This window comes from Nilaparvata lugens, chromosome 12 (genome assembly GCF_014356525.2).
Source record: "Nilaparvata lugens isolate BPH chromosome 12, ASM1435652v1, whole genome shotgun sequence".
NCBI classification, from domain to species: domain Eukaryota; kingdom Metazoa; phylum Arthropoda; class Insecta; order Hemiptera; family Delphacidae; genus Nilaparvata; species Nilaparvata lugens.
Window position 1 is genome coordinate 5833948 of NC_052515.1, and position 17380 is coordinate 5851327.

Consider the following 17380-nt stretch of genomic DNA (forward strand, 5'->3'; position numbering starts at 1 on the left):
TCAGACTGATTGGTCCTCGTGACTTACGTGATTTCCACTCCTGGCCTTCTTTGTATGTCCTTTCGCTGAGAAAGTGGTCGCCGAATTGCCTCTAGGGCTCCTGACCACCCTCGACTCAGCCTCCTCACCCACATTTCTGCCTGGAGTTTCACCCATCTCTGGTCGTTGTTTTTTTCTTTTTGCCTCTCCGAAACTTTGCAGGATCAAAAGCCTCACCTCTCCCAAGAAGTTTTTCCTGAATGGCCGCCCTTCTTTGAGCAGTGGTAAAGTTTTGTCTTTACTGTCTTATACTTTATAGACAGTATATACCCACATTTCTGCTTGAAGTTTCACCCATCGCTGGTCTCTTGGGTTTTTTCTTTTAGATCCTCCGAAATTTTGCAGGGTAAAAAGCCTCACCTCTCCCAAGAAGTTTTGCTTAAATGGCCGCCCTTTTTTGAGCAGTGATGAGGTTTGGTCTCTCCTCCCATAAACTGATCGGTTGCTCTACCGCATCCTCTGGCATTTCTGCAGATTCTTGCTTTTCTCCACTTCTGAGAAGCTCATCCTCCCTTTCCAGTTGGTATGGTGAGATTGAGCTTACATCATCCATCTCGTAATCAGTGGAAGCCTTCTCAATGATGGTAGCCTCTACATAAGAGTGCAACGGAACCTCCTGTGTCCCTGAAGCATCCATTTCAGATTGAGGAACCTGCCCTGATGGGGCAGATCCTGATGGGTTTGAAGGAGCAACTTCTGGAGTTGCCTTGAGGTTTGGTTTGTTCATGTGGCTCCCACGAATAGCTAGGGAAGTGGAGTCAACGCAGACAGAGCCCCGCATGTCTAAGCAAGGCTAAATACTACAGGAGGGCGCCTGGTATCCTGCAGGCACCTTTAAAACCACCATATAAATTTTCAAGATGTTCGATGTTTTTGAACGGGTAGTATTATAGTCCACTAGACAGCTGATTTATGATGAATAATTCTATAGGTAGTCTGATTTTTACTCTAATATTGGCGTATGAAGGAGGCTCCTTTTTCCTTTTATATATTATCCTTGAAATACAAAATTTCCAAAAACCTTGTATAGACGTCGACGCGCAATTTATTTATTTTTACCTGTCAAATTTCATGAAAATCTATTACCGCGTTTCGCCGTAAATGCGCAACATATAAACATTCAAACATAAAGAGAAATGCCAAACCGTCGACTTGAATCTTAGACCTCACTTCGCTCGGTCAATAAGAAATATGATTTGATAACTTACGGGTTGTAAATATTTCGTGGGTTGTGAATAATAATATTGTAGTTCATTCTATTCATAAATAAATCTCATCTCTTTCAAATAGATACTTCTACAATAGGCTTTACTTTTTATACTTCTTTCTTTTATCAATCATGGTTCAAGTAAAAATGAATAAAAGTTTTGTATGAGAAAAAATATTTATGCCCCCATGAAAAATAATCGCCTCCACATTGGAGATTATTGAAGAAAGGGCATCTATATCATTTCTCAGTCTTTAAAATCATAAATTCAAACTCAAGTCCTACCCAACAATGGAAAATTCAAGTAGAGTTTGACCTAAATCAACTCTTTCGTTATAATGAAAACAAAAATCTGGTGTGGCGCACTCACACAACTTTCCTTGCCGTTATGAAAATTGATCACCTGACGCTAGTGTGCACGCGCATCTCAAGTCTACTCTTATAAACAAAGATCTGAGCCAGCTGGTGATTGGACAATAACGCTGGAGACATACGAGATTTTCTATCTCTTCATAGTGAATCATTTAATAGAATCAACAGTTGCCAACAGTTTGCAATTGAAATAATAACATTTTCTAGAATTTCGTGCTTATTTTCAATTTTAGGTGAAAATGCTACTGAACATTAATTGTCGAGATTTTCATGCTTAATCTTTTCCACTAGAAATTTTTTGTTTAAATTATATCTGAGACCTGATAATTGGAAATCTAAAATCAAACTTTACATAGATGGGACGGAGCTCCTGAAATTTTTACAGATATGGGACTTGTGGCAGTTGATAGAGCTAATCAATTACTATTTTTGGTATAAATTTAATCGAAATCGTTGGAGCCGTTTCTGAGAAAATCGCGAAAAACCTTGTTTTTGACAACATTTTCGCCATTTCAGCCGCCATCTTGAATTGCATTTGATCGAAATTGTTCGTGTCGGATCCTTATATTGTAAGGACCTTAAGTTCCAAATTTCAAGTCATTCCGTTAATTGGGAGATGAGATATCGTGTACACACACACACACACACACACACACACACACACACACACACACACACACACACACACACACACACACACACACACACATTAGTTACGAATATTATAATACCAATACCCAAAAACCAGAGAAGACGTAACAGTGGGGGGCACGCCCTATAAATCTGCCTAGGGAGCCACAAACCTTTAATCCGGCCATGAAAGTGTAAGAGAAATGTATAGCAATCAATAGGCCTACCATACGATATACTGGTATGCCTCACTATTATTATTACATACACGACACAGACGAAAAACTAATAGAAAAGGTTCACAGTAATGAACTGAAGCATATTGGCTGTGGCTTCCCCAGTTAATATTGACAGAATATAATTGTTGTTCGAGACCCTCTCAGGGTTGCGGCTGTCTATGTAAATATAGTGAATTCACTTAAAAATGTCAGAATTGGTTGAATGGAAAGCATTTGTGCTGCTCATGAGCTGTGATGACAGTTTAAAGTGAATCTTCCTACAGAGCAGCTCACCCCATAATTATTTATGGTCAACGTTGCTGTGTGGGGTAGGGTCATAAATGAGTTTTGTGAGAGTAACTAATGTGTTGCTAATTGAAAGTTGACAAGTGATTACGATTCCAATTTGCACACTTCAAAAACCTATCTTTACAATTATTTTAAAGAAATAATTTGATTTTACTATTTGTGGAAATAATAATCATTTTATTTGATTTAATTATTTGTAGAAATAATAATCACCATTGTGATTTGGTGTAGAAAATTGAAATGGACATAACCTATGTATAATATTTGGACAATTTGAAACTAAATAAGGAAATTGAAAAAGTTTTGGGCAATAGTCTGTTTTTTTCTTTTTCGATCATTGTATTGTTTGTGCTAACATGGTGAATAAATAAATAAATAAATTTTAAAACAAGTAGGTCGTATACTGTACCTACAATCTTTGGGTTAGGCCTAATATTGTGGGGTAAGTGAAATAGGGGGCTCTTACTGCCTTAACTTCGCCCACATTAGGCCTACTTCTAATGTTCTGAAGTGTATAAATAGAGATATCTATCCTTATGTCTATGATTTACATCTACACGTAATGTTATTACTTTTAATGTAATAAAGTACAAATAAAAATTTTATTTTATCTATTCATCTAAATTCATCCATCTATCTATATACACGTATACTACAGTACTACATAATATGACAATGGTAGAGGCTGCTGATCGTAGAAAGTCTTGTAGGAGATCAAATAAAAAATAATCTTTTCTTGTAATTAAGTTTTCGAGGAGATTAATTATTTGAATTCTAATTTGAATCCATGTTATCACCAATGTATATCACAGTAATATCATCTCATCTCTGTATTAGTTGAGGATTTATTGAGTTAATACTAATCCTATATTATATTAAGCGAGCAATTTCTGTATTTTTATATCTGGTTATTTATATTTATCTGGCTATTTATGTTCAACGGATCTCGAGAATGGCTCTAACGATTTTCACGAAATTCGGAACATAGTAGGTTTATGATATAAAAATTCTATTGCACTAGGTCTCATCCGTGGGAAAACTCGCTGAACGACATTAAAAGGATAATTCATTCTTGCAAAAACAGCTGAGACTTTCGTCATCTGTAGATAATAAAAAAGTGTGTCTGTGGGAAATCAAAATATCTTATCCCCGAAATTCATAAGATGACGTGTATAGCCAGCAGTAAAATATAAACACGATCATTTTAAAGAATTGTGTTCTGTTTATCAATAAACTAGTAGTTCTGTGAACAGTAGACCTCACGCAGTATTCTCATCCACAAGTACCTGATTGAAACTATAGACCTTATGGAAATACAGCAATAGACTGGCTTCTCCACACATCTGTGATTTATCAGCACTTGTCAGCTGATTTATGATGAATAATTCTATAGTCTGATCTTTACTCTAATATTGACGTATGAAGGAAGCTCCTTTTTCCTTTTATTTATCCTTGAAATGCAAAGTTTCCAAAAAACTTGTATATACGTCGACGCGCAATTAAAAAAGGAACATACCTGTCAAATTTCATGAAAATCTATTACCGCGTTTCGCCGTAAATGCGCAACATATAAACATACAAACATTTAAACATTAAGAGAAATGCCAAACCGTCGACTTGAATCTTAGACCTCACTTTGAAATAGTCACATTGAAGCTCACTGCTTCCTTGAAACACTCCAGCGAGGCTCAAAAACAACTCTTGGGGGTTGTCCCAAGAAAAGATCAGCGGTGTGCTTAAATGACTGACTATTTTTTTAACAATTTTATGAGAGTGGCATTGGGCTTGGAGGGAATGGGCACACTTGTTTACAGTGTTCAAGGTATTCTTGAGGATGATTGAATGATAGCCCAGTCAATGAAGAGATATAGAGGGAAAAGTTTGGTAAACAATTTTTGACCCCGCAGCTCTGTTCAGGGTAGTAAGGAGGTGGACATATCAAAAGTCCCCACCCCCACCCATTGTTCCAAGGGGGGTCGGACATGACTATTCCAAAATAAATTAAATCTTACATAATTTCCTACAATATTGATCTCACAATTTTTCCTATATCTCTTTCACTTTTCGAGATATCCGCTCTTATAGATGTGACATTTTCGAAAAAACCCATTTTCCTTCAATTTTTTGCTATTTTTGCTCTCATAACTTCTTGAATATCGATGGGAAAAATCCATGCTGATAATGAGCTTATAGAGCATCGAATTCTCTTAAATTAAATTTATAATTCCACAAGTCTACGCACATCCCCACGACTATTGCAGCAGCTTCAGTGTTGAGTGTGAGATCTTCAGTTTTGCAAAAATATACCAATTGACAAAGGAATTTGGAGAGAATGTTTTGAACACAATTTTTGACTATGCAGCTTTGTTGGAACCAGATAGGGGGTGAACATATCGAAAGTCCTCATCCTTAGGTACCCCTTGTGCTAAAGGGATAAGGGTGGTTTAAATGATGCATTCTTCAATGTTTTGCTTACACACTCATATCTTGAGAAAAATGCGGTCAACCGACATGACTAACTATTCAGAAATGAAGCTTGATAAACTCTATACAATATTTGTTTTGATGATTTGGGATATTTCTAACAGTTTTCGAGATATAGGTACGCTCTTTAAAGTGTAAAATTGTTAAAACAACAGCTTTCAACCCTACTTCTTGCTTTTTCAGGGCCTATAGCTCTCCAACAATGCATTGTAAAAATGAAAACTCATTGTATATTTGTAGAGAATTGTTTTCTCTTCAGTTTGATGTATAATTTCACTATTTCATGTTTTCCTTCCATTGTTTCAATGTGGGGATGAAATTTTTAGTTTTGTAACAATTGATCACTTGACAATGAAATTTGAGTCTGGACCATCTGGTACAAAATTTTCGACTTAGTAGTTCAATGAAGACTAGTTGGGAGGTAAATGTAGCAAAAACACTCATCTCTCGCCCGTCTATTGATGATGAGCAACCGCTAAGTTGACACTTGTTGCAGAGTTGATAATTTCACCCCCCACATTGAATCTGCTATAACAATGAAGGAAAACATGAAATAGTGAAATAATACATCAAATTGAAGAGAAATCAATGCTCTACAAATCTACGATGATTTTTTCTTCGCATCAATCGATCTACGCATTCATTTTCACAATGCATTGTTGGAGAGCTATAAGCCCCTGAAGAAGCAAGAAATAGGATTGAAAGCTGTTGTTTAAACAATTTTAAACTTTAAAGAGCGTACCTATATCTCGAAAACTGTTAGAAATATCCTAAATCATCACAAAACAAATGTAGAGAGTTTATCAAGCTTTATTTCTGAATAGTTAGTCATGTCGATTGAACGTTTTTTTCTCAATATATGAGTGTGTAAGGAAATCATTGAAAAATGTAACTTTTAAACCACCCTCATCCCTTTAGCACAAGGTGTAGGGTTGGGGACTCTGTTATGTTCACCACTAACTGGTTCCAACAAAGCTGCAAAGTCAAAAAATTGTGTTCAAAACATTCTCTCCAAATTCCATTGTCGAATAGTCTATTTTTGCAAAACTGAAGATCGCACACTCAACATTGAAGCTGCTGCAACAGTCGTGGGGATGTGTATAAACTTGTGGAATTATACATTAAATTGAGGAGAATTCGATGCTCTGGAAGCTCATGATCAGAATGGATTTTCCCATAGATATTCAAAAAGTTTTGAGTAAACATAGCAAAAAATTGAAGGAAAATATGTTTTTTCGAAAATGTCACATCTTTAAGAGCGGATATCTCGAAAAGTGAAAGAGATATAGAAAAAGTTGAGAGATCAAAATTGTAGGAAATTATGTAAACTATAATATATTGTGAGTTAGTCATGTCCGTAGAATGCATAATTTTCGAGTTATATGCGAGAAACCAAAAAATGGTACCTTTGAACCACCCCCACTCACTTAGCACAGGGGGTAGGGGTGGGGACTTCTGATATGTTTACCTCCTTACTACTCTGAACAGAACTGCGGGGTCAAAAATTGTCTTCCAAACTTTTTCCTCTATTTCTAACTGTCTTTCAAACTCTACCCTTTTTTGAGCATTCATTGCCTGGACTAATAAATATTAAAGTGTACACGAATCAAAAAGTTGTTATAACCATTGAAGAATTGTACTCGACTCTGGGTTTTTTTGAGACCCGAATTTCACCTAAAAAACAATAAGGTACCGTAAACTTCTGTGTAAGAATGTACGCCTAAACCTGTTAACCTGAAACTATAGATTATCCCAATTTGCTGGGCCGATGTCCAGATGTCACTCCGACTTTCATTCAGAAATGAGAAGATTTGGATCGAGTCTGTTTCATCTTATCAATTATTGCAAAGACTGAATCAATGAGAATATATCTCAAATTGATGTAGTCCTATAGTATTCTAGCAGGTAACTCGTGCTTTGCACCGGGGAAAATTTGATGTAAAATGCAATCTCCTTGTCCGTATGTCCAGGAAACTGTAAATAGAATTATTATATTTATCATTCTGTTCACAATTACGTGGATAATATTTAGAAGAGTTGAAAATTCCCAGAATAAAATAAGTTTGATATGTCTCGAACCCGCAACCTTTGATTCATGAACCGTGCGCTCTACCAACTAAGCTACAGTATGTATATATAGTCAATTTTTCGGAGGAAGTCCAGTTTTTCGGCTTTCATTCTTACTTAAACTTTGAATCACAAATTGTATATCTCTGTTATAATTATTTTAATTGGAATCAATATTGATCATTTTCAATGGAAATAAGCCTCTATTACCATCCTCGGTAAATTCAGAATCGCTATGTAAAATTGCAAGTTAAACAAACAGTTCAGTAGTTCAGACGTGATGATAGGTCATTCGTAAATGTCCTATCCTGTACGTGTATGGTGTGGGCCTATAAGACAATTCTTTTCTATACAAAATTATTGATTATTCTCTTTACTGCATACAGACTTCGGCCAATGCATGGAATTATAGTACCGTATGTTGTTTATATGTATGATTGCTACCATTGTGGGATGAATAAATTAAATATTCAAAGTTATGAATCGGATTTAATTAAGGCAATTTGTAACTCCAGCATGACATAATAAGTGAATGAATCGTATTCTGGACAATTCACAAAACTTCACAGCGCAATTGAAAAAATAAACATAAATAATTCACATCACTACTAGTTTTAATTTCAACTACAATATTCTCATACAGTTCTAAATAATAATTTTTCAATTTCAAAAAACGTGTTTCAACTTTTTCTAGGAGGATAGGTGCAAGCATTGTCCTCAGGTACAATATAGGGCGACAACCATTCCTTGTGTTTAGTGCCGAACGAGAATTTAGGTGTGCTCCGGCCCACCAGCTGGTACTTGTAGTGTCCGGGTCCCGGGCCGAATGCCTTCCCGAGACCCGAGGTGTCAGGTCTCCCGCTGAACTTGATCACTCGAGGTCTCTTGTCTACGCTCGAGTACTTGGGGTTGTAAGCTGCCGGACCCGGCGATTTGTCCAACATCTTCTGCGTTTGACGTCCAAGTCTGCAAAACAATAAAGGGTAAAAATAATTAATAATTATAAATATTAACTATATTATAAAAAATAATATCAAATAATGTAATAATTATTTGTTTCATCTTTCTGATCAACCCATATACAATATTGTTTTATTATCTCTTTTCTGTATAGGGCTATTTGTAATATAAATAGAAAAAATAAAAATCTCAGTACCCTCAGTACATGTTGAAACATGTTGTGATAAAGCTATTCAAAAAGGGTACTGAGATTTTTATTTTTTCTATTTACAATTGTTTTAGTATAAGATATATTTATAGGTCCACACTGTAAATTTTTGTGATTTTTATGAGAGTGTTTACAGACAACCTCATTTGGACTGTTTTTATCAAAATTGGGGAGTGAAACAGTTTTGGGTTTATCCTGTTGATTCTCTCCCATTCATTAATTTCATATTGTGATTGTGTGGAATGAAATAAATAAAGGAAATCATTTATTTATTCATTTATTTATTTATTTATTAGAACAGTCACAAACACGATATTTGGAAAGAGAAACAGGCAATTGCCCAAAACTTCTTCAATTCCTTGATTTTGGCACATAAATAGTCCAAAGTGAGGTTAAGTTTAAAATTTCTGTTTTCACCAAAGATTAACACTCAGAGAATACGTATTCGAGATATGACTGATGAATTTTGAATTTCGAAGGGTTGATAAGAGCCGGAAATAACACTAAACAATCCGAAAGTTTCAATAATATTGAAATAAACTTAAAAATTTTGAGCAGAAAAATTAAAACTACTATCACTGCAACTATCAGCTGATTTTTTTACCTGGTTGTTGTTCTGATAAAGAGCAAATCATATAAATTCATTATAAGAGCAAATTCATTATAAATAAATCACCACGAAGTATATAAAAATCTCATTCTTTAACTTATTATAATAAATCCAATCACTCATTCATATCTCACATATGAATGTATGAAATTAGTATAATTTTTTCACATTTTATCTATTAAATTTCAATGTTGTAGGTAGCTATGGTGAACGTGATATTTTCGGGCTCAAAATTTATAATATTTATTTTTTTATTCTGTGGATGAATTTGTTTATTCAAAAATTTTATTCATTATCAATCTATCGAGATTTGAAATTGTTTTTCATTTTGATTTGTAATTTAAAGATTAATGATTTGGTGTAGAAATTAATATGGTCATAAACTAAATAATGTTTGGTCGGTTTGAGCCAAAATTAGGATATACAATAAGTTTTGGGCAATAGCCTGTGTTTTCTGACTATCGTAGGTACTGTTTGCTCTATCCAATAAATAATAATAGATGTGAGAGCACAATGAGGATATCCCTTAATTGGTTGTAGTTCATGCAATTATAGTAGCCTAGATCATAATAGATTATATCAATTCAGATTATTATTTTAAAATGCCAAATCAATTTTATATCACAAGTGATTTTTAGTTCAAAGTCAAGTCAAACAAGTGTATTTTGTGTTGTATTTTATTGAATCTTTTTAAGTGAGATGTGGTCTTGTATTGTAATAATGTAGTTTCTGTTATTGCATTTCATGGACTGTGTTGTGTTAAGCTGCGCTTACACCAAAGTTATTAACAACATCTTAATAACTTAATCCTTATAGATTATAATGGATTGAACGGAATTTGAACTGCGGTGTGAACGCAGCTTTACTGGAGTGCATTAACTGATAGTGTTCCTTCCTATTGTAAAGAAAATGTTGAGTTGTATTGAAATCTAGTAAAACCGCTCACAGGCTTAACAAGAACTATTGTAAAAAAGTTGAATAATTTACCAATACCGTAGTTCAAGTCGGACTGAAACCTTGAAATAAATGAAATCGAATAAGTATAGAATAAAATAAAATTTAATACTTCGTTAGAAATTTTCTCTATGAATCTGTTTTGCCCTATTACGAATTCTACCTTAGTGCTCAGTTATTTTGTGTGTGTTTCATTTATATTATTTTTTGGCGTTTTATTTATTAATCGTGTTGATTGTGTTTAGTGATGTATCCCATTTTAATAAAATTATTGCGTTTGAGGATGCTTTGTATTACAATCAATCAATTTATTTATATTTATAAATAATACTATATAGCCCACTATTCAAACTCTAAACCAAGTAGGCGTCAACAAACAAGAGTGTTTTTGAGTTTATAATAGAATACGATTTTGTCAGATGTACATGATTGTATAGTATTCTCCTGAAGTAGTAAAATAATAGTGATGTAATTTGGATACGAACATGTTAAAAGCTGGACCGGGAGGTTTGTCTCTTCTGACGTTATAGCTGGCTGGTCCAGGGCCCACAGTGATTTGTTGTGATGCTGGACGTTTTCCAAAACTGAAAACTGGGGCTTTCCGCGTTGCGTACTGTTCTGGTTTATAAGTGCCAGGGCCTGGTCCTGAAGAGCCTGTCATAACAAAATCTCATTATTTGAATGTGAAACGATTGATAAAAATTAAAAATCTAACGATCTAAAAAAGCCTTGAGATCTTTTGAATAGGAATCTGTGGAACCTGACAGTAGAAAACAATGCAGTACCTGATTAATTTGAATGTGGAACAAAACTTAAAATCATAGAAATGGTAAAAATAAGTAGCCCATTCCAATGGATCTTAGATCCTCCAAATTGTTTTCTTTGATATATTTTTCAGAACATATTGCATCAATTTAGGAGTAGCTGAATTTAGCTTTAACATTATTGTGCTACTTCTCAAAAATTGTTTAATTATTATTATGTATGTATTCATTTCATTGACAATCACAAATCATGATTATAATATATAATTTGATTGGGAGAATACAACAGGCATAGCCCAAAACTGTATTCTCCCAAATTTTTACAAATAAAAGTTTCAAAAAAGAATAATTTAGCCCTTATAGAATTGTTTCCGAATGTTCTACTAGCTACATTCAGCTTTTAGTAGTTTCATGTTATCAATAACTCAAACAAATAATAATGTTATTTTGATCTATGATTCTCAATATCTATTATACCTATTGACTATTCTTGTTGATATCATAGATTTAAGCATAGGAATTTGTAACTTACATGATTTATCTATGTTAATACCTACGGTACTTATCAAATTGTCTGATTAAATGTACATTCATCTAAACAAACACTCAATACTTAGATCACAAAATCCTCAACACAATAATCAACAATATTCTCAAATTATATGAGTAACCATGACATTAAACAGTTTTCAATATTTTTATGTCATTGAGTTCTGAAAGCAATATATTTATAATTTTCTTTATTGATTCTGATAATCTATTCAAGATAATTGTTGGTTATTCTGATGGAAGTTTTCAAGTTGAATGGAATTCATTAAAATAAATTCTATATGGTAACAAAATTCTCAACATCACAGTAAATTTCTGTCTCCATTGAAATAATAATAATAAGAGATCATAGAGAATTTATTTATTCATTTATTGATCTAGATAGAAAGACTAAATCATTAAAATGATAGGGGAAGGACCAACAGGCACAGCCCAAAACTGTTCCTTTCCCGAAATTTTGAATTTATATTGCTTGAAATCAAATGAAATAACAAAATCACACTCACTAAACACTTTTAAACTGTAAAATAATGAGTTTCTTCAAAAAATTTATCCAAAAGTTAGAAACAAATTTATCTCTTAAAATAATCTATAAAAATATAATCTAATCTCTATGATATGAATTAGTAAAACAATGTACTCTCATTAAGTATCTATAATAATAATTATTGAGTAACATGAAATTAATATTTTGATTGAATTTTGATAATATAATTTGTGGATGCTGAATGTTTTACAATATTCTCTATGTTTTTGGAATAAATTCAAATGAAAATTTGAGATAATAAATCATTGAATTTATTGTTGGTCACAAATACTATAAAGATTCATTTTCACAAGATCTACCTCTATTTAAAGTTTTCAATGTAATCAATTATCTGTTCTGTTGGTGGTAATTTAAAACCCACCAAAAAGTCTAAACCACTCATCTCTCATCATCATCTTTCTCATGAACCACGCACAAACCTGGTGCTTATTTTATGGCTTCTTCTCTATCAGGAAAATATTTTATATTCATAAAAAATTTTTGAAGTTCAGTAAGGAATGTTTGAAGCATATGTGAACATTGCACTCACAAGTGGTAACATTAACAATCCAATTCGAGTTTTTATGGTTGGGTGTCATTTCTACTACCTCATAGTGAAAATTCTGAATTCTTTATCTGAAAAATCTATTATTCTCTCCTATGCTATCTTTTCTCTATGACAAAAATTCTCATTGCGTGTTCTATGCGTCTTCTATTTATGTTCTCTGTAAGTTCTATATATGTTCATTTCTATATTCTATGTTTCTGTACTGATGAGTAAAAAGGTGTTAAGTCACAAAATGTCGATTTCGACTTTTCTACATGTTCTTAATCAGAAAAATTTGCTCGTTTTTGTATAAAGGATTTAAGTCTATTCAGTATTGTTTTTTGGAGTTATTCTGATGGTAAAATGGATACATCTCAGAAAGAATCATTCATGTTTGATATAAATGATACAAGTCAACTCATAACATTTAAAAGGTGGAATTAAATCTAATAGGTATTAGTAAAAATGATACAAATCAACTTATAACTTTCAAAAAAGAAAAAGGTATTGATATAAATGATACAAGTCAACTCAAATCAAGATCAAAAAGGGTTAAGTCATAAAATACTTTGATACAAAGGGACTAAGTTTCTAAGTCGTACACATTTTTGTTCACACCTGTATAAAACATGTCAATTAGTGAGAAACCATTATTGGACACAGTAAACATGTGAAGAAATATGTAGGCCTAGAGCAACGATTAGCGTTCTAATACTTTCAATAATGAATGATTCATAAATTTCATACAGAATTTTTTGAACTTTGTTATTGCTCTCCTGAAAAATCAAGAAAACTGACTTAACACATTTATACTTATTAGTACAGCGAGGTTTCTTTTAATAAATGTACTTTCAATATTGTATTTATGTAACATTTTGCAATAATTGTATTTTACCCATCCTAAGTGCAGTTCTTCTGTTAATGGTGAAGGCTGGGCCTCTTTGATAGCCAAACCTGGTCTGATCCCTGACCATATACTGTGGCCCTGGTACAACACCACCTTCCAAACTGCGATGTTTGTTGCCTATAGAGTAAGCTGGCATTATCCATTTGGTTTTATTGTGGTCTTTGTAGCCAATTGATGGTGGAATTTTGTAATGTGCTGGTCCTGGACCTATTGCAGAACAAACAACATAAAAATAATCTATCAAGATGAAAAATTAGAAGGAAGTATCCGAAATTTTCCAGTTGCCCATAATTTAAAGTAAAATTTTTCAATACAATGGAAACACATAAAGTATTTTTCCAACATTAAAGTGGATTAAGGTCCACATTATAATGGCAGTGTTTGATTGGCATTTGTGTTGCTATCCTTGTCTATCATTCAACAAAGCAAATAGCTCTATCCTTTTCCAGATCATTTTTCAACAATGAAGAAATAGTTAATTAGCAAATACACAATTTAAACTGTAAAAATCGATGAATTTATCATTCTAAACTATATTTTCTTAATAACGAATGAAAGATTATGGATCATTTTGAACAAGAAAAATGTAAATTCGTATGGCTTCTGTTGGTGGGGAGTCCCTTGTGGGAAAGTCCCACCGCCTGAATATATAATCTAACCCGTCAATGTGCCTTACGACTGTCATACTTCAGCCGGGACCGTCAGTTTAATGTGCCCATCCGATAACACGGGAGTGATCTGGTTAAAAATTTTGGTAATGAGAGGAAAATTTTGAACAAGAATGAACAGTCAATATTACATTATCAGAATAAATAAATATGATTTTATTGTCGTTAAATTCTTAGAACAATAGGCAAAGTCAAATCTTGAATACAGTAAGACAAAAGATAAAATCAAGTTTTATAGCAACTGTACACACAAAATTACATTACTGAGTCTTGAAAATAATACAGTAAGTAAACTGTAAGTCAATTAGATTTTTCAAATACATTAATAAAATTCATTTGAATGCAAAAAACATATTCCTTACAGCACAACTTGAGCCTTTTGAACAATAAATAAACAATACAAATAGAAGCTTCTTAACTATAAGCAACAATTATTTCACTCTCAAAGAACTCTTATAAAAAGGATATAAAGCCAATTCAATTATCCCGTCTTAAATTTATTTTCTGTCTCTAATATTAAATCTGTAAGTAATTTATTGTAAATTTTTATACCAAATGTATCATAACTTTTGGCTGTTTTGGATAACCTCTGATAGGGAATATCAATCCTATGACAATTTCTTGTGTTATGGCTATGAGTTTGATGCCTTAATTTTAAATTGGATGAGTTTTTTTAACATGCAACAATACTGTATATATGTAAAAATTCACTATTGTCATTATTCTAAGCTGGACAAAAAGAGGCTTACAATGTGCTAGTCTATGACAATCAGTTATCCGGTATCAGCTATCTTCTATAAAAGGCAGTGGCAAGACAGAGAATTGGCAACGCTATCCTCCTATTTTTCTTCACTGTCATTATAGACCTCACTATAGATCCATTCCGATTTAAGGCTGTTCAGTACCTACACCTTTTTATTTTTATTCAAATTGGATAATCTTTTTCTTTCAATATAATTGTTAAGATCTCATTATAAGAGTGAGAAAAAGTGGCAACTGAAATTTTCAAGTGGTCTAATAAGCGAGCTATGGGTTTTTAAAGTGCTAAACTCCGTTTAGTACAAAACTTTCCAGATCATATACGGTTTCGAATTTTCCATTGGAGTTTTTCAATACATTTATTATATTATTGGCTTTGTTCTAATATGCGTTCTTTTGCGATTAATGCCAAAAAAACAATTTATCGAATTTACAAAAATTTTACTTTTTTATTTATGAGCGATATGGGGAATAAAATGTTTAAGTTTGGAAAGATAAATATTTTTTTATTTTTAAGAGAAGTTCTAATAATATAGTCGAAACCATTTATGATCTGGAAAGGATATGGAATCTGGAAAGTTAGTACTTCAACAACCAATAACTCGCTTATTAGACCACTTAAAAATTTTAGTTGCCACTTTTTCTCACTCTTATAATAATCTTATCAATTATATTGAAAAAGATTATTCAATTGATGTAATAAAAATATAAATATAAATTTGGACAAAATCCTTATCCTAGGTATACAGTATTTTTAAATTATTCAAAATTGATAAATAGAAAAAGTTTTTGGCTGTTACTTATTTGTTTCTGATTTCTGAATTGTTTTGTTGTGGAATACTTTTTTATAAATGTTCTGAATGGTTATTTTATTTTGTATAGGCCTACTACAAACAATTAATAATAGCCTAAATATTGTTTTTTTGAATATATACAAAGAAGACATAGAGGCTTTTTAATTTTTCCACTCATTTGAAAAAAACTGTAATAAATGCATTATTCATTTATGCAAGCTTAAATCAATCATGCAACACAAAGCATTTATTTATAATATAGAAAGGCATAACATTAACATTATATGACAATAATCAGATCAGATTCAATAGGTATTCATTATGAGTTTACAAAAGATTCTTGGAAGTGTAGTAAATTCTAAAATATGAATCTATAATTAGCCTATTATACAAAGATTAAAAATAATATGGTGCTAGAAAGGAGAAACAAGTAATCTACATACTTCTTGGATAAGCCATTATCTTCTTTCAATTTGAATTTACTTTTCAAATAATTAAACTGGAATTTTGGTAAATGAAAATAATTTAAAATTGTAATTGAATGTATGCGTAATGATAAACCGAAGTGTTTTGAATTGATAGGCTATGCGAATTTTTCTTCTCCATTCGTCTTCATAGTTCTTCTTACTCTTATTTTGTTTTCAAAATGTTTTGGAAATAGTTTTCTTTGATAATTATTGGTTCGTTTATGATACAAAATTTTTATTTTTATAATTGGACGAGGACTAAAAGGCACACAGTCCAAAGTTCCTCGTCCGAATTTTGATTCATTCTAGTCCAGAAAGTAGATTATGTTTTCTCCACTTTATAAAATATTGTCAAGTTTTCTGAACAATAAACATTTAAAACAAGAAATTTCAAATTTAAAAAGTATTTGAAACCAGATTAACAAATAATTAATATCACTAAGCTGTTAGAACTGTAATATACGAACAAATTTTAAAAGTTTGGATCAAAAATCAAAAAACAACTCCTTCATTAAAAGCACAGCCGAGACATGCAATAATAAATTATAAAAGAGTACCTAAAAGTATACTGGATAGTATTTCAATTTCATTTTAACGTTAATAATTATAAATTAAAAATTATTGCGAGTGAAATTTTGTATAGGTTAGCGTCAACCTCTGCAGAACTATTTTGGTACGTTGTTGCCATGGTAGGTAACGTTTAAGAATAGGTGTATCCTTTTCTTTATATCGATGGTGTTCAACGTGAGTTGCATGTTATAATGATAGTATTTGATTAACATTGGTGTTGCTATCCTTGTCTATCATTCGATAAAGCAAATAGCTATATCCTTTTCTAGCTCCGAAACGTTGCCAGATCATTTTTTAACAATTCAGAGAATAATATAATTATTAACAAAATATTCAATCTCAATATTCATTTAAAGAATAGTTAAAGAATGATTATTAAAACACACATTAAGAAAAATATCAAGTAAGTACCCTTTCTTTAATCACATATATAAACATTCATTATTTAATAACTCCAAAAAATATTTCCCTGTCAAATAAAATATAATTGTATATATAAAAAACAATTATAGTACCCTTTGAAAATGATAAAATAATAGAATAAAAATACAAATTATAACTTATTATTATTATTAATTTCAAAGGGTACTATAATTATTTTTTTATATACAAGAAAGTAGCCCTGAATTTATACATTTAAAAAAATATAATTGATTATTTTAAACAAGATTGAACATTAGTTATTACATCAGTGATATACCGGTATCAAACTATCCTCTATAGAAGGCAGTGGCAAGGCAGAGAATCGGCTGTTCTGCTATCTTTCTCCAC

General features: G+C 32.0%; 1 protein-coding gene across 1 annotated transcript; it reads right to left on the bottom strand.

Moving 5' to 3' along the window:
• Positions 1-7922: 7922 nt before the first annotated feature.
• Positions 7923-16177, bottom strand: LOC111049513 (outer dense fiber protein 3-B). The gene is made up of 4 exons (XM_022335594.2): positions 16016-16177; positions 13340-13558; positions 10544-10712; positions 7923-8292 (listed from the first exon to the last, which is right to left on the bottom strand). The coding sequence occupies exons 1-4, from the start codon at positions 16029-16031 to the stop codon at positions 8007-8009; spliced, it is 690 nt and encodes a 229-aa protein (XP_022191286.2). The 5' UTR covers positions 16032-16177; the 3' UTR covers positions 7923-8006.
• Positions 16178-17380: the final 1203 nt, after the last annotated feature.